The sequence below is a fragment of the Aptenodytes forsteri genome, unplaced genomic scaffold (genome assembly GCF_000699145.1).
Source record: "Aptenodytes forsteri isolate BGI_AS27 unplaced genomic scaffold, ASM69914v1 Scaffold396, whole genome shotgun sequence".
Classification (NCBI taxonomy): Eukaryota; Metazoa; Chordata; class Aves; order Sphenisciformes; family Spheniscidae; genus Aptenodytes; species Aptenodytes forsteri.
In genome coordinates, this window is record NW_008794215.1 from 1787073 (window position 1) to 1806154 (window position 19082).

The following is a 19082-nucleotide window of genomic DNA, read 5'->3' on the forward strand; positions in this document are numbered from 1 at the left end:
TATCCTGTAATGCATTGTTCTTGTGCTTTGAGTTGGTAAAAATAATAGAAAGATGAGTATATAAACTATTTTGTGTCTCACCTGGAGCTGCGTTATTGCTCTTTTTAAAATACTGTATTTCTGGTGACATAGGGATGGACATAACCATTTTACTTACTGTGTGGTATGTGCAAAAAAATAAAAACAAAAAAGCCAGTATTTTAGAAAGTACTGCACAATGCTTTCATTAATATACTGTTATAGTATTAATATTCCTTCTCCAAGTTATCCCATAGTATGTAACTGACTCTATAGATCTTTTTGTTTTTTCTTTCAATTTAATTGACAATCTGGATTTTATGATGTAATTGAAGAGGTGAATGACTTTCAATGTGACCATATTTATTTAATTTACCATATCATAATCAAGTTAATACTCATTCTGCCTTGTGCTGAATATAAAAATCAGTCATACTGTCTGCATGTTCAGTAGTAGCAGTTGTCAGCTTGTAGTGAAGGGTGAAATTAGAATGTGAAATAGTTTGATTTCATGTGTGCGCATAACCTAGTTTCTCCATGGAAAAAGAAATGTTTTTCAGCATTTTTACATGCAGTATTTTATTCACGATATATTGCTTCTGAGCAGTCGGTTTAAAAAACTGTGAAGATTGAGTATTCTGTCAAGATGTCTCTAATTGACTTAGAAATTAAAATGTTTTTTCTATATATAAGAATATATCAAAATTGAAGAGTGTATGTTAGAGAGGAAAATAACTAGCTAAAAAGCCAACTGACCTCTCTTTTTAGTATTCTCTATTAAGTTTATTGGGAGGCAATATTGGAAGCTTATTGGGACGAAATTGGAAATGGAATGATAATGTTAGATTTGTGAGGCAAGATGCTTTAAATGTTAGAGTAGGGAAGGATCAAAAAGTGTTTAGAGAGGAGAAAAAGAGGAGAGGACAAGCCTGTCTCTGTATGTACCACCTTCACAATATACACATACATGATTTTGGTACACAATGTAGTCTCTCTTTTGCTACAGACTGTCTTGTGCTTATTTAACAGTTACCTGTGCATTCAGATGTTTACAAAACAGCTGGGTCAAATTTATTTTACAAGTTGAAGTAAGACAAAAGTTTCCAAGTGCCCAAGTCACTTCTGAAAATGAGACGTAGGTTCCCAATTGACTTTCCTGGTTTTTACATTTTAATCGGCTATATATATTAAGCTAGTGTTCCCAAGAATTTTTAATTTGTGAACAATTTTTTTTTCTTGCAAAGTAGCTTGCATTGTGTAGATCACTAAAATCTACCAAATATCTAAAGGGGAGCTTATCAAATATTTTGTGACAGATGAAATTATATAATATTTGAAGCATCTGCAGAGGAAGACCTTTTTTGTAACTATAGTTCAGACAGCAATCTCTGGTTACTTTAAAAAATCAAATGAAACAAAAAAGTCCTGTTGGCCCAATTATATTTTGAGTATAAGCTGCAATTTTATTGTATCTCTTTCTTATCATAAACTGTTAAGATAAATTGATTTCATTGAAATTATATTTTTAATATTCTAGGGAAAAGTGAAAAAGAAACTGAACAAGACAAAACAGAAAAAGGTAAGTCTGAAAATAACATTCTGTTCTTCTGAAATTCAAAAGCATGCTTTCTGGGAGGACTGATTTAAATCAGATTAAATAGTATTGAAGCTTAGCTCCTGTACATCTTATGTAGATAAACTGGAGTTGAATAAATCCAGAGCACATCTGCTTTTGTAAGTAAACACGCAGTCGTTTCCAAAGCTGACAGCTATGTATTCCCCTCTTCCACGGTCACAGGCTGCTGTTAAAAACTTCTGCTGTTTCAGGAGTAAAATGTTCAGTGTTGTACTCCTAGTTTAGGACTACGGAGGTCACAGCTTCACCAGGCTGCTTGGGTGTTTGTGGATGAGAGGCGACCTGGGCTGCCCAGCCTGAAAAGCCGGGTTCAGCACTGCTTGCTGTGCTAAGCCTGGGGAGACAGGTGGCACTAACATCAGTCCTCAGCTCCATGTTCACCCAGTAAGGGTTTCTGTCTGCCTTAGGCTAGGTCAGAACGTACAGAGCCAGGCTTGGTGGAAAAGAAGTGAGTGGTGCCCAGAGCACTGTGAATCTGTTCTCCCTACGCTGACGTTGGTGCTGGCCCCGTGCATTCCCTATCACTGCGTGAAGCTTGCACAACCTCCTTCGTTGGGATCGAGGTTTGTGTCTGTCCCTAGCCGCATCACTACAGCTGGCAATACACAAAAGCCTCAGGGCCTGTACCTCCCGTCTTTTTCGCTCGGGTATGGCCTACAGAGTAGTGCCTGCTAAGTAGCTCCATCACTACTACTAGATGGAGGAAAAGGGATTCAGCGACTCTGCTGGTGTCTGCTGCTCCTTTTTCATTTGGTGTTTCCATTTTTCTGTGTAGCTGTTATTTTATATTTGAGTACTTAGCAATGCTACTTGTGTGATCTTTTGCTAAGGTTTATTGGTTTTGGTTTTCTATATTTGTATTTTAAATATAAGTTTCTAGGACTGGCAAACTTTAAACATTTTATTTAAGTATTAAACATGTCAAATGTAAGCATTACATTTAAAAAGTAAATATACCATTAGCCAGTTTACTTGGAAAGCAAGGCAATTATATCCACATTTCCATTTATAAAAAGATAGATATAGCAGGAAATGCCTTACTGCACTGGGCTTACATACTTGATAGTACTAAAAAACCACCATTATGTTCTTGTTTTATTGACCAGAACAGTAGAATAAAATGACATACAATAGCCAACCAGTACGGGTAAAAAGCATTCATAGGTAAAAATACTAGCTTTTTTAAGAAAATGAAAATGTCCAGATTTACTATTATGCAACATTATTAACCAGAACTGTTAGACAGCATTATGACTTGAAAGTATGACAAGGTGGAGCCACTTTCCTTTTGCACCCCAAGTGCTGTGTGGTTTTGTTTCTTTTTAAACACTGAGCAACTAAATAAATGTTTCTGCTGAGTCCTGCCATTGCAGATTACAGGACTTCTATAAATTGGAAAAAGGGCTGGTTTTGTTTTCCAGGTTAAATTGATAACATTTTGCATCTTACAGGGAAAAACAACCCTGTATTTTTTATGAAATGTGTTCGTAGCTAAACTGCTTGTGTGGTTTTCATACAAGTTGAATTTTGTTGAACTGTTTAAGTTTTCATAGTTTGAACTGTTTAAGTTTTCACTTTCAATAAAAGTGTCTAGCTATAGATATCCTAGTCATAGAAAGTGGTTTAAAGTACTGTTGAATTGGTTTATTTGAAATTACCCTAATAAGATGCAGCAATAAATTGATGAGAGATGTATTGAAAAAAAAAATACTCTACTGTGACTGTCTCGTATATGTAGAAAACTCAGAAATCTAAGGAGTTGGGAACTTGAAAATTCATATTTGGGTTGGGTTTAGGGATTGCTTATGATTCTGACAGTGCACAGAGATGTATGTGCAAGTCTGCATCTGTTTTTAGATATTTGCACATACAAGCTCCAAAAGGCTGCCTGTGCAGAAACTATTCACAGCTTTGAGTGGATCTTACAACATTAACATTTTTCACTGCTGCAGTCTTCATAGTACTTTGTTAGCAAAATGTCTTAAAAATTCTGTAAATTTCAGTTTTTAATAATATTTCATTAAGTTTATTAAAAGTCTCACTGAAACGTCTTCCATATTAACAGAAGCTCCTCTGGAAACTCCTCTGAAGAAACAAGACCGAAACTAAACTCGTTTGTAGTGTTACTTCAAGTTTTCTCTGTTATATTTAATTGAGAAGGATTTTTTTGTCTTCTCCATAAAAATGTGATCAGACTTGATCCTTAAACAAGTAATTTAAATGGGATGGATGTTTCAGGTGAATCTGAGAAATAATTCTTTAAAATGTTTCACAGGTAGTACAATCCAGGACATATACACCATATCTGTAAGACGTCTTTCCATATGAAGTGGTTTTAGTTGTTTTCAATCACATAGGCTAATAAAATTTAAATTTCATTAAGGAGCTTCATTTTTCTGCTTTGGCTTATATTGGCATATATTGAACATTCGTTTATATTGGTAAAGAATGGTGATAAAAACTGGAACAATCATTTTCTGCAGTGAATATGTTTCATACACTGAACATCAGCGTAGGTAATGACAATAATAATTTTCACTTTCCAAAACTGAGAAAACATGAAAGTGAAAATGAATGCCGTTTGGTTGGAGCACTCAGTTGTGTTGCATCAGAGACAGAGGTATGCATAAGCCAGGCTTAGGACAATGTCATTCCACAAGTGGCCCTGCAAGTGTCATTGTGATACCAGGGTCAACATTCACCTCTGTTTACTCTAGGTATTTACCTTTGAAGAAGATATGTAGGATTCCACTGTGGTGCCAGTAGAGATCTAACCTGTATAACCTGTGGAGGCTAAAGTGCTATTCTTCTGGCTAACTATAGGTTTTTGCTGTAGGGTGAGATGGGTTGTCCCCTAAACGCCATTGAGAACCTTAACCAGAGCTCCATTGGCTGTAGAAAGAGCTTACATGCTTAGCTCACCTCCAGCATTGTCAGCTCAAGTTAGGTGGGCTGAGTTCCACCCTTGCAGGCTCTACTTTTAAGGGTATACATACTACCTATTGATTTACGTATATATTTAATTGTAGCGTGCATCAAATATGAGCTGTGGGCAGAATGACCAGTGTTGTACTTCATAGAAGTGTAGTTCTCAAAGTCCGAAACTGCTGCATAACACCATGCTGAACTAATTGTATAGGACATTAAAATATTAGTGTGTATTTTTGTACAGAAAGTCAATGAAGAAGTTTATTTCTGGTCTTGTCAAAGGGTTGCTTGATTCTAGCCTTTGAATGAAGCCAAAAGACTTCATGATGAAAGGGAGAGGTGAATGATGGAAATACATGCCAAAAATAAAATTACCATTCTGCAATTGTTTCTTATGATCATCTAACCAACCAACAGTCATTTCAGACAGAAAACCCTGTAGAATACTTTTTACTGCAAGGGAAATTGTTCTGGAATAACTGCAGCTAAAGATTTATTATAGTCATTAGATTCCACAGCTTTATTAGTCCCTAAAATGCCTCAGTTTTTATTGTCTGATTGCTTCCCCAGATAAGTGGATTATAGAGGTTTTGCCTGTTCTACCAATACAGTTTAGAAAGATCTTTTAATTATTGTAGTGCTACTGGCTTTAAATTGTCTAGATGCAGTTACTTGTTTTTATACCTTCTAAGTTATCATTTATAGAAGCCCATAAAACAAGTGGATCACTTCACTATCTGTATCTCACCTAATGAGCTTCCCAAACAACAGGACAATGACAGGAGCTTTTCATCATCATCAAATTCTCATTCAAGCGCCCACTGAGAGGCAGCACAATTTCAGAAACTAATTTGGGTAATGATATGGGCCTAGTATGAGGAGGGAGGACAATTACTTGAGCAAATTTTGAATTCCAGGTAAAAGTAGTTGGTCTACTAATATATATGTATGTTTTTCAGCCCATAACTGAAACTTTGAAACTTGGACTAGGAATGTCGGCATGTTTGAGGGAGGAGGCAGGGGAATTAGTAAAACAGAAGGTCACAAAATTCATTGGAAAACTTCTACAGACCGTGATCGTTGGTATCTACTTACCTTGTCTTTTAAGGTGCCCATCCACAAGTTGCCAAGAACATTATTACTGAATTTGTATCACAGCAGGGGTAGGAGGGTGTTTAGAAAACAAAGCCCATGGCTCCCCTGGAAATTGCTTCCTTAGATTTTGACGGTTTAAGATGGAGAACTGGCAGGAGGAGCCTTTGCTGCGAGTACTATGAGACTGTGTCACATGAGGAGGTTTTTATTTCAGGTTTAGAGATGGCACCCCCCACTTGTCTATTTTTGTCAGCGTGGGAGAGAAATAAGGAGACATCATTATATAGTTATAAACTCTGCAGTTACATAGCTATAGCTTTTATTTAAAACAATTTAAAACTTCAATAAAACTTATCTGCTAGCAGTAAGCACAACATACAGTCAGTGCAGCAGGATTGTTCCGGTGTAGTTTTCAATTCAAAAACTGGGGACCATGTGTCCTCAAGGTGGCTGTGAAGACCATGGTTTATCTTGAATCTTTATGCCTTATGAAGTAATTAACTAAAAGCCAGAGTCCTAGATGCTTTCTGTTTTGCATGCCAGTAGTAGCAGATGCAAGATAGAGGAAGCCATCAGGAATGCTCCCTTGACATTATAATGACAATAGGAATAAATAAATCAAAAAATCTAATGACAAGAACTAAACCCCACTTATGAGGTGGTTTGTTAGATAGGAAGCAGTATCTTTCTATCCTCATGTTCTCTCCCCGTGCCCTCAGAGAGATTGTGACATTATCGTCTCGCCATTTCTGAGGAACTAGAAATTTCATTAGAAGTCATGTTCAACAAGAAATACTCATGCTAATAGTGTAATATGGACTCTCATAATCACAGAGAAGGCTACTGCCCCTCTCCATTGACTACGAATCCTACAGCATTAGTTTCCAAACATTAAAGCAAGACAGTTTAGCCTATGTGGAAGGCACTCTTCCGCCCAGACCTCCGAGTTAGACCAAACGGGATGTCAGTCATCACTACCAATGCACAGGATAGGTCCCCGGTGCCAGCTCCAGTGCAGCAGGTAAACCTGCCCTCCCACTCCACCACTTTTCCTACACTCTGAACATAAGAAAGGGCGCAGAGGGCTTAGGAAAGGGAATAGTTAGTACCGAAAGAAAAAGATGGAGGAAGAGGAGAAAAGGGCAGCAAGAACAGGTGGAAAACTGCCTGAGCTAGTCCCAGTTGAGATTTTTTCCTGGCCTCAGTTGCACGTCAGCTAACAAGCTCACTGTTTGTGGTGTCCTTCTTCCTGACATGTCTATTGTGTCAGAATAAAATCGGAGAGTTGTAGACTATCTGCTCCCAACTTTTTACAAGGCACAGGAGCGAGAGACGATTTAAGTGTCTGAAAGTGCATACTGTTTTTAGAGATAAACGCTAATTGTTCTGGGATTTTTATAACAGCATGATATTATCTCCCACTTACTTTGCTCAGGAACAAAACTGTACATGTATCCTTTGATCAGAGGCTCAGAGTATGTCAGCAAGGACAGAACAATTCATGCTATGTGTTGTGCTAAAGGTGCCCCATCCTTTAAATGCTCTTTTCAGAAAACAACTAGTTGAAGTCTTTACAGTGTAGACAATATCAGAGACCCACTTAAAAGTAACTTGCTGTCTGTTAAAATGCCAAGTGCATGCTGTATCTTTAGGATAAAGAAAGTATATTAATCATGAAAGAGAATTATGGTAGTAGTCAATATTTTTGTCCAATTCTGGCTAACATATTAACTGTTTTGAGACATGAGGCTGATGTCTAATCGGTCAGGTCAGCAGCATTTGCTCCTTTAGGAGGATGAGATTTTCCTCAGCCTGGCTGAGTGTTTTGTATTTCAGATGAAAATGTGAAATGGAGAGCTGACTTCCCCCCCACTTCTGTGGACACTAGAGAGTCTTCATTTACTCCATTACAGAAGTATTATTACTAGTTATTTCTGATATAATATTTTTACCAGTTTGTTCTGTATTGCTTTGGACTTCTGGCCAGACGTAATCAATTGTTTGCCATGTACTAGTCATCACTCTGGTTTTTTTTCCATATGTTTTTTTCCTTTTTACTTCATGTAATTGGTTTGGATGCACTTACCACATTAACATAATTGGCTTACTTGGCATTTTACACCAATTTCAAGCCCTGTGTTCTGCTCAGTTATACAAGACCATACAGACATTTGATCATTTGAGGAAGTTTGTCTAGAAATTCTAGAGAAGTTTCATTCCTTGATTGTTATTTCTTTAGGCAACTTTTTGGATTAAAAGTTGTAAAGTATCAAGAAATTATATTTGCATTATAATTCTGTGAATAAAATCAGCGTAGAAATTGCAAAATTATTTGCCTGATGCTCTTCGTCTGAACAGTTACTTAAGAGAAAAAGATAGATCTGCTTCAGATGAAGAATTACAGAACTTGATTTTGTTAATATTATTAGCCTTTTGCTTTTATTTTTACAGAAAAAGCTAGTAATAGCATCTGTAATTGAGATTGCTTTCTGTCACAAGGCACTGTTTTTAATCACTTATAGCTTTTCTGAAATTATACCACTGAGATAAAAATTTGCATTGGGAAAACTCATTTTGGAAATGCCTTTCTACAAATTGATTTTGGAAGGTTTCAAGGAAAAGATTCAGTAGCTTCACAAGATGTACTTTGTACTGATTTCTTTGATTTTTCCCAGTATTTAAATGAAAAAAGAAAAAGTTTTTATTGCAAACTTACTGTATGTTTTTTCCTCCGCAAGAGCGTGTAGTATTAATAGCTTAAAAAATGTTAGTTCACACAAGCACATGCTGGCTAATGGTCACCAGTGAAGAAACGTTTAAGTTTGGCCTCTAAATTTCATTATCCATCCCCTGCCCGGGCCCTGTTCACTGCTGTATCTCCACGTGTCTCAAAGTGGATGGCATATTCTGGTCTAGATCTTTAGACCTGAGCAGCATTTCCTCTGAATGCTATTCCTCCACAGCTCTGAAACTTTCTGTGAGATCAGGTCCTGAAAGACAGACATGAACCGTTTCCCGAGTCTGTCAGCGTTCACGCTACTGGCTTCCAAACAGCCTGTGGGAGTAAGAGTTGTCAGTTGTCATCTAACAGTAATGTCAATGAGTGAAGAGAACAGCCTGGATGGGACTCAGTTCCAGATACGTCCATGTGGCTGCATGTACCAGTGTGGTGTCCAAACTGCATTGTATACAATGGTTATCTATACCTTCAGCTAACCACCTAATAGGTGTTTACTTTGTGCTGAACTCACTTCTTAGGCTCCATTGACTGTAATGACTAGATTTCTAAAGATTATAGCAGGGTTTAGGTGAAACCTAAATTTAGTTGCCTTAATTTTAAGCTGTCACTGCACTGGTGACATTCTCAAGTGATGACTAAATGAATGAACTTTTAACTAGAGAGCAACGAGCTATGCCATCAGGTACTGCTGCTGTGCCAAGTAGTTGTATTGCTTCGTGCTCAGGCTGTGATAATTTCCAGGTAATTAACACAGTGCTGCATCATGTGTAGAAACAGGTGAAGTGTTTCTTGCAAAGGGATACTTATGTTCTGTTAGCACCATTTGGTATGGGGCACATGTAATTATGTGACAGAAGAGAGGTTTGGCACTTGCATTCATCTTTCCTTGGGTCACTCTCATGGCTGCTTATAGCCCTAATCATTTTCTGAAGTACGCAGCAGAGATGGAGAGTAGCAGTAGAGTAGATGGTCAGTAACAGGGATTTGGGGCAACAGAGTTTAGGGGAAAAGACCCTTGAAGAAGGTCATGAGCAACGAGTGTGTGGAAGAAGACAGGTGTCTAAGATCAAGTTGGGGATAAATAGGAAGAGCTGGACCAAGGAACAGATTGTTAACAAGTGTAGAAATGAAAGGGAAGAGATGCGGTAGGGCATCGAGGTTGAGAAAGGGGAGAGGTTGGAGAAGAGGATGAGAGGAGAAGGAAAGAGAAAGGAGATGAACAGAAGCTTAATGGTTGAGTAGAAGCTGCAGAACATAAAATCATGATTGTTAGACAAACCAGATAATCTGCAGCTGATCCATTTATTTTTGAACTTCGAAATGCTGTTGCTGGCATAGGGCTAGGAGGAATCTCAGTCACGGTGATGACTGGCACAACGAGCTTCTGGGAGAATTTCTTTAACAAATGAGAGAATGGAAGTTCCCTGTGTAATTACAGTCTTGGCACTGAAGCACATTGACATATAGCAGTATATAACAGAAATTGTAGAAAATAAGACTAGGTGGGACCCTGAAGCTTACCTTGTCTATTCTGTTGACCAAAGGCCTTATCAACTGTGTGCATCGTTCCTGGCAGATGCTTATACAACTTGTTCTTACAAATTTCCAGTAATTGGAATTCCACAACTATCCTCAGCAATCTGTTCTACTGTGCTTGCTCAGAGATACTAGTTCCAGATGTTCAAGCCAAATTTTCTGTTGCAGCAATTTTAAGCTTTTTATTCCTTGTCCTGACTATGGTGATATAGAAATTAATTTATTCTTTTCATCTCTGTAGCTACTTTTTACAGAGTGGTATGTACCCCTCTTCCAGTGGCAAACTCTTTACTACTACCTTTTTCCCCTTTGTCCTTGCTTATTCAGATGTAAATGTTGCCCCCGCCAATTAAAGACAAAATATTTTTAAACCGTTCTTCAAAAATAAGTGATTCAATCACCCTTAATCATTTGGTTACTTCTCCTTATTTTTCACGTGATGCTCTTGTGGTCTGAAGAGTATCTAGCAGTGCCTTCAGTTTTCAAAAGGTATTTCTCTGTCCTTTGTAGAAAAAGACTGTCACTGCTTTTGGTGATGACAAGGTGCCTTTCAACATAAAATCATAAAATATGCCCGGTGTTTTAGTTTTCATATGCCAAAATAGGTATATAAAATAGCTATTTCATCATCTTTCATTGGATGATATTGCAGGCTATTAAGTTTACTGCACATTTAATACATTACCACTTCCAAAATATTTTTTCTCTTTTTTTGTTTGTTTGTTTTTCTTCTGTATCTTAATATAGAAGGGAGATATGAGATTGCTTGTCATCACTGGCCATTGTTTATTCTCCAACAGAAAGACCTAGCGTGGAGTTTCTTATAAGACTTCTTCCTAGCTTTCTGCTTTGACAGTGGAAACCCTTTTCTCTGAGGGAGTCTTCAGCAATCCTATGACAGCAATCCTAGATAGAAAGCCTATCCTTACATCCAAGATAGTTACTGAAAATCCTCAGTATTATTCTTGCAAGACCATAGTATGATGTATAGAAGAATTATTACCATTTTAATGCTCAACCAGATTTGGACTACAAATCACCCTAGCAGTTGTGTGATCGTGCATTACTTCAGCTACATGGTGAAATCTGTAAGTCACTGGTGAAAAATTACATGTTTTTTCCCTCTGAAAACAGATAAGTTAACTTCTTTGTAACATTGAATTTAAGCTATTGGGTCACATCTGCGAAAAGTTTATTACACTAGAAGGAGGCAATGGATAATTTATTAAAATACCCCTGCAGGGAGATAGTAGGCTATCTGGTTAATATAGAGGAATGCTTGATAGTTACGCTGAAAGCTCCCCGGTGAATCCTTTAACATAGGAGTAGAATGGGAGATGAAAATGATTGCTCATTATATAATGTTTACCGTGTTATATTGGTGCCTAGCAGCTGAATAATATTTATGTTAACAGCTCCTTTCCAGCTTTTCATATTGATCTCCTGCTGGTCTAGAGCTGATATATAACTACTGAAAATTGGACGATAATACTTTTTTGTAATGGAGGGTGGCAAAAAGGTTCTTCCAACACATCACCAAAGTCAGATATGAGGGGAAAGATGTAAAAAAATCTTTGTGCCACAGACTTGTAAGATTTTCATTCACTCTTTCTTCTGAGCTGTTTCTGTCTCATCTCCTTGTAAACTCAAAGGAATTCTGGAAACAGTGTCCCACAGGCAGTAAGAGTTTCTTGTTGGACGGGAAAGCTTCTTTCCATTGCCTCGAAGGAACCTCGCTGTTGCTATGCTTACTGAATTTGAGAAGGTCCAAATGACGTCGTCTTTCCATGAATACTGAAAGTTAGAAAGCTGACAAATAGCTGTCCTCTCTTACTGAATACACAGCTTCTGTGTAGCTGGCCAGTCTTAGATAAAGATTTTCATTCATGCCATAGGAACTGAGAATGGACATTTTAGTTGAGGTTTACATAATTTCTTGTATGTACAGCCTCCTACTTAGAGAACAGGAACAAACTGACGTCCAGCTGGAAGCTCCCCAGATCATCTACCCAGAGGAACTGACATGCCTCAGTTTTCCTGCTAACAACAAATGACAGTTTCACATAGCAGCTGTGAGCTCAACCAACCTAAAAAGACCTGAAGGACACTTTCTTTTATTGGCTCCTTGGGCTGATGCTTCCAGGTTCATCCACACCTACTCTTGAGCAAGCCAGGCCTTAGAAATAGCAATGGTTTCTTGAAAGACTGAGCTGGCATATTTTGAGAAAAGCAAATATAAAAACCACAAAACCCAACAAACCTTTTGCATGTTATGGATTGTTCTTTTCAGGCCCGATGACGTTATGTCAGAAACTTCTGTCCATACCTGTTAGTCACTGTGGACTCAAGGTCTGGGGTGGAGGGGTCCTCGCTCTCGTGATGAGAGCTGTTTCTGTGAGTTCTGCTGGATTCAAGGAGTATGAACACTTGGAACAGAGCCAGTGCTGTGTTCCTTAATCATTATCATCATTAACTGCATGAAAATGCAGTAAAGACATCGCTTTTCTATGAAATGGTCAATATTAAAGTAAGACATAGCAAGACTGGAATCGGCCATGGACTGAAATGCATTTCTACTATATTATCTATGGGGAATGAACAAAAGACATGAAAACCATCTGTATTATTATATTAAAAAAAAAAAAGGCAAAGAGCAAAAAAAAAAGGCAAAGCATCTCTTTGGTCAGTTCAGTTCCATGGTAACTACATTCCTTAAGTGCATTATTGTGTGCTTGAGAATAAATGCTTGATTTAAAGTCATAGGGTACAATGAAGACCTGAAGTGTTTAGGGGAGCAAAACCAATATATTAAAGTATGCTATTTGGTAGTTTATCCTGAAAAAGGAGTAAACTCCTGTATGTCAGACAGTTTTGTTGTGGTTTTTTTTTTTTTTTCCTTTTTACCTTCTTGGTAGCTAATGCCTTGGAAAATTACAGTCACTTCTATTACAAGAAGGATCAACAGGGATATAATAATCCTAATGCACTGCTTCTTTAGTACCTTTCCTTTATAGAGCTTAAGACATTTTTGTATTTAAAGCTTCATATGACCTTTGTGAATAAGTAAATGGAATTTAGTAGGATAGCTTCAATTCTGCTTAAATTCTATTTCCTCCCTGCCCCTGAAAAGCAATAGCATCTATTTAACTGTGCATACCAATGCTGCAGAATAGTTTCTAAAGGTAACGTAAGAAAAAACTCTCTCCATGCAGAGCTGTCAGAGTTCAGTGTTGAACATGACAGTAAAAGTCTTACACAGGAAGAATCAAAGGTGGTCAAGTTTTTTTTTATCTTGTACAGAAGCAGCTCAGACTCACGAGATCCTCTAATGCTCAGATGGGGTTAGGATTGGTTTAGCATTAACTAAGGTGTTGGTCTTTCTCTGAGGTTTAACACAGATGAAGTGATTTGTCTGCCTAAAGCTCTGTGTAGGATCAGAGTCTCGGAGAGAAAGTATCACTTAACGATTCATGAGCACAGCTTCCAGTAGTATGTGATGGCTCTTGTCATCCCTGAACAGTGCACCTGAGGACTTGGGAAGCAGAATAAAACATGACTAGTTACAATACCTTTAATACAATAACCTTAGCGGTTATCCAAAATACTTGCTACAGCATTGCAGCAATCTTGTGATGTTAAGCTGTATGGTGTTTGGGTTTAGCTTTACGCGTATCAGTTATGGCATTCCCTGTTTAAACTTCCACAAAGAAAATAATAATTTTACTTCTTTTCATGCTATTAATGACTTATTGTCCGTAAAGGGGAAAAACAGTAATGCATAATTTAAGCAAAAATATGTGCTACTACTTACAGATATACATAACTAGTAGTTACTTGTGTCAGCCAATATATATTTCCCTTACTTGCGTCAGAAAAGTTTTCTGTTTTTTTTTTTAATTAAGTGCAAAAGCAGTTTAGCTATAACAAATGTGGAGAAAAGCAGTTACCTGCTGTCATATCCTTCAGTAGTGTATTTGCATGTTTTTTAACATCTAGTATACTTAATGCAACCAAACAGACGTTGTTTAAGAGTGAACGGCTATGAAGTAAATAGCTGTTTAAATTGACACAATTTACTTCAATTTGCTTCAAATGCAATTTGCTTTACACAATTTACTTCAGGACTGGTTTGCTACATACTGCTGCTCTGCTACTATGTGATAGCTTGCTAAGCTGTGGAAACTTGATCACTTAAAGAGGTCTTGATCAGACATTTCAGCGTTGAACCTGTTTTCAGCAGGAAGTTGGACTGCGTGACTTTTTGAGTCCCTCCTACCCTGAGTAACTGTGATTTCTGTCAACTCTTTTAATTGTTTTAGACAAAGAAGTAGACCTATATAGGCACAACTTCAGAAATTATTAACATGTTCTGGTAATGGTACTTTTCATACTACCATATAAATGTGGAAAAATAACAGTTCTTTCTGTTCTTCCACGTTGATTGAACCATTTGGAAAAAAATCCTTGACTATATGAGATGAAAAATGCTTTATTAAAAACTTGACTGCAAAATTACTCAGTTTGAATGACTGAGGATTGCTTTTTCATACAGGAGTTTGTGACTGTAATAAGTAAGAAATCAATTTCTTTTCAGTGTATTTTGAAACTGCCTTATTTGAAAATCGTACACTTTACCAGCACGGTACTAGTCTCTAGTTAAAGGTTACTCCAAACAATTGCTGTGAAATGCGAAAGAGGTAATGAACTGTGTGGTTTTAAATCTCTTCCAGCTAAAAAGAAGAAGAAGCCAAAGCTCTTAAACAAGTTTGATAAGACCATTAAAGCTGAACTAGATGCTGCAGAAAAATTACGTAAAAAAGTAAGTTTTGAACGTTTCCCTCAAGACTGTAAATAGTCGACAAAAATGAATACAATAAAAATTAACTTACAAAAAGGGAAAATTACTTTTAGATTACTTTCTGTGAAATTAACATTTTTTAAATCAAATATTCAGTGCACGTTTGTCCTTCAAGTTTCATTTCTGTTGGATAGTTTATCTTAAATTTTTTCGAGTCGAGTGTATGTCTGTTCATGTGTGTTTGCTCACCTTTAACCTTGAAAATATTTAGCTTAACTGTTGAATTCCTATCATCAAAAAACTGCTTAAATTAATCACACGGAACAGGGTTAGATCTGTCCTATCACTGTTGTCCATTTGAGTGCTCAAGTCAACTATTATCAGAGCACTTAGACAATATAAGCGTGTTAGTATGGATCTCTCAGTAAGTGTTCATATGCTTCGTGAGCATTAGGTGCAAATCTTTGTAGTAGGCATTGTTTCTGCTGGAATTCTGTGTGTGTCCCGTGAGTGTCTGCTCCCATACAGCTGCTTACAGCACGAAGCAGATGTTCCTGCTTCTCACCAGTGGCAGCAAGACCTTAACATCGATCAATCAGTGTTGGCAGTTTTGAATTTAATAACTTGACTGTGAAAAACAAACGAAAAAACCCCAACAATAAACAAAAACTCTTCAGTCATCTCCTCTGATAACTTCCAATCGTATTCTTTCATTTGAATGTTTCAGAAAACAGGACCTTTGCAGAGGTGTCCCTTTTCCAGATGTGAGATTAAATAGTGAAGCAAGACTATGTGACTGTTAGAAATGAAAGACCTTAAGTCTTTTGGGTGTAAATCTTGTGAAAACTCTGGTATGCCTCACAGACAGTCCTAGCGCATGGAGAACAACTGCAGGTCTTTGTTCTACACTGGATTTGAGATGACTGAGCAATGAGATACACTATTTTCAGTACAGTACAATAAAAAACATTTTAGTCACTGCAGGTGTGGGATTATTCTTCATTTTCAGAAGACTGACTGTGCAGATTTAGCTTTACATTGCCATCCATGCAGCCCCAGAATTCCTGTAGGTCTGTGATGGGGCTGAAGGGCTGCTACATGGAGATCACTAACCTCAGGCTGATTCTGCTGCTGCTCTTCACTAGGAGCCTTGTTTACATGTTAGAATACAAAAATAAAAAGTGTTTTCGTGCTTCTTGTTACTTAAACACTTGGTTGATCAGAGAAAGGCATAACAGAAACTTTTGATGAGCCTATAGGGTCAGTTGGCTGACTCTCTTTTCCTGCCTGCGTCTCTTGATTGCAGACAATCATGCTTGTCTTGTAGGAAGCAGGATGAATTTAGAGCAAATCAGACGTGTAATATTTGCATGAGTCTAGTATTTCCCCTAGAAGAACCGTAGTTACGATACTGCTGGTCATGTGAGGTACGCAGAGAGGAAATTCTAGATTTGTATAGAAGTTGCTTTCTATTCTCTGTTACATTCAGTTTGGATTTTGTTATTAGCAGTAGAATCTTTACGTTTTGATATAGACAGATTGTTGTCATCTCAGCATTTTTTCCAGTCAACAAAGGGAAAGTGAGTAAAATAAAAACAAGGCTATTCATTTTAACCATGGAAAGTAGATAGTATTGTTTCATAAATAATGACAATGAATTTCTCTTACATAAGCAGGCAATCCCAACAAAAATATGAGTGAAAACTGTTGATTCAGTCTGCAATTTTTTGTTTTGTTTTTGTTTTTTAATTGGGGAAACTAATGTGTTATTAGGTCATGCATCCTTCAGCATTTTTATTAGATAGAATTGCTGATAAATATCTCTACCTTTCAGGGAAAAGTTGAAGAAGCTCTAAGGGCCTTTGAAGCATTAGTGAGTCAATATCCACAGAGTCCTCGAGCAAGATATGGGAAAGCACAGGTACTAAAAAAAAAAAGCCATAAATGCTAAAAAAGATAAAATAAACCTTTTTTAACAATAGAGTTCTGAACCCCAGTCAGACTTCAATTATAATTTTATGGATGTTTCCTAAGGAAAAAAAGAATTATGTGGTCTGTCATATTGTATCTGTTTCAGTCCTCTATCCTTCCCCAATTACTTTGGGAGCTTTTGTTTAACTTTAGTCTAGTGGGAAGTATTGTAAATAACACAAAAATAAGATACATCCTGTAGATGTCATGAAAACTGTCAGATGAAAGGTAAGAGATAAATCCCAACTAATGTCCTAGTGCAGGAACAACAGGCAGAACTTAATTGTTACATACTGTTTGCTGCAGCTGGTAAATCAACACATCAGTCAGCTCTGGGCTAAATGCTGTGTTTTGCTTAGTGGGAATAGGGAAGGGGATTTGGAGCTTTTATAGAGAGAGTGTTAAAGGATAAAGAACCCAAATTCGTAGGCAAGGAGGCTTAATTAGCCTTTTCTTGTGGAGTGAGTTCTGTTTCAGGTGTTCTCATCCAAAAAAAGAGAACGCATTGGAAAATAAGCTCTGCATTCATAATACTTTTGAGCCGTGTTGGGATGTCTGAGAAGAGAATAATCCTTCTATTTTCATAAATAGTAGGATAATCCCACTGCACTTGGTGTAATAAAAGATCGCTTGAACTCCTGTTAATCAAGATGAGCAAAATGAAACCCTCACCGTAGAAGGGAATTGTGCTGTTATACAATTAATGAGGCACTTGAATTGGAGTCACAACCAGTTTTCACTTGGTTAATAATAGTCATGCTAAAACCAAAGCCACGATTATCCAGAAAACTATCACACAAGCACTTGATACGCAGCAGACCAAATACTTCAGTGCTCTGTGAGGGATAGTCTGCTGAACTATTTGCCTTCTTACGGTAGGAGACCACTTCAGTTAATATATGTGGTGGACTTAACTCTCTTAACTTACACTTTTACTATTTACCTTTTTTATGAATCTACTCATTATATCTAAGAGAATATGCTTCCTGCCTCCTCATTAGCTCACTGCTTTTAGGGAGGAGGGCAGATCATTGAAGCCAGCTGTGAAGCTTATTCTCATTCAGAATTTCCCCCAGTAACATGACTTCATTTATCTCTTTACAACAATTTTTAGTCACAACCTAGAACTTCAGTAACACTTAAAAGGTCCTGCAGACCAAGATCTGAAGTCATAATTGGCATACACTTTCTGGGAATGTGTAAAAACAACTATAAATTCATTTCCATTTTCAGTAGCCTTTGTAGGCTCATACAAGTCTTTTTACTGAACACTCATATTAACATGACCAATTTATTGAATCCAGTATGTGTAGGTTGAAGCTGTTGGAAGGAATGGGAAAATCATGGGCTTCGCTGACAGATGGATTATTCTTAGGATTTACATTGTAACACCATATTACTTTTAAATGGGTATCTGTACCAACACAATGCATTCAAATTTGCTATCTCTCATCACTAACTAAAGGTAAAACTGCAGAGAAGAGTAAGGGTAAAGGCCAGGAATTCACCACAAGAGTGTACTTCTCTATTTCTATGAATCATGAACCAACATTACATGCTAATTTTGTAGATTCAGTTTCTAATAAGACATGAAGATTCATTTTTCTGGATCTTCTAATAGCTTTAAAAGGCAACTGTTTCCCCAAAAATTTTGCAAAAGATTTCATAATTAGAAGTGTTTTTCAGAAATTTGAGCCATTCCTGATTTGATTTCTGGAGCTACACTTAGGCCGGATGAAAAATATTCTACAGAAATTGTTAACATCATTAAGGCTGAAAAGAAGAGTAGATAAGTCTTAAACCTCCTTATATTACTTATAGTGTTTATAGTGGTGAATTTATGCAGATTTTATGCTCACAATTTTTGCCTCTTACTTATGTATCTTTTACTATTCTTTGCCCTGCAATCCCCTCAAAAAAAGGAAAAGCAAATTCCTAGCGAATGTACGTCAGGAAAATATATTATTTCTTAAAACTGATTTCTGACGTTATTTCTGAAACCGGCTGATCAACTGTTTGGCTGAGTAACCACATTGTTTGGTATTTCCCATACTCAGTTTCAAAGTAACCCAAGGAAAAAAAGTAAAGGACAGAAGTGCAAAAAGATTCCAGATATTAGCTATTTACTACAGCATATGCAGCTAGCACAGTTGAAGTTGTTTCAGTTAATGTGTTTGATTGATACAACAGTGAATTTAGATAGACCAATAAGAGCTTCTGCACCTGCAAGTGCTTGCAATGCACCTACACCTTGCTCTGCTAATTGACTTAAGAACATAAACCAGTAAAAATAAAGTGTTTGGGAAGAATGCATTAAACACATCAAAATGCATGCATTTGTCATTTGTATAAACAATTCA

General features: G+C 37.1%; 1 protein-coding gene across 1 annotated transcript in view; it reads left to right on the plus strand.

Annotated features, from left to right (window-relative positions):
* ASPH (aspartate beta-hydroxylase) overlaps positions 1 to 19082 on the plus strand; it is a 109315-nt gene that overhangs the window by 59124 nt on the left and 31109 nt on the right. The window contains exons 16-18 of the mRNA XM_009285445.2: positions 1556 to 1597; positions 14684 to 14772; positions 16586 to 16672. Of these exons, the coding sequence (XP_009283720.1) occupies positions 1556 to 1597; positions 14684 to 14772; positions 16586 to 16672 (218 nt within the window). The remainder of the gene's footprint in view (positions 1 to 1555; positions 1598 to 14683; positions 14773 to 16585; positions 16673 to 19082) is intronic.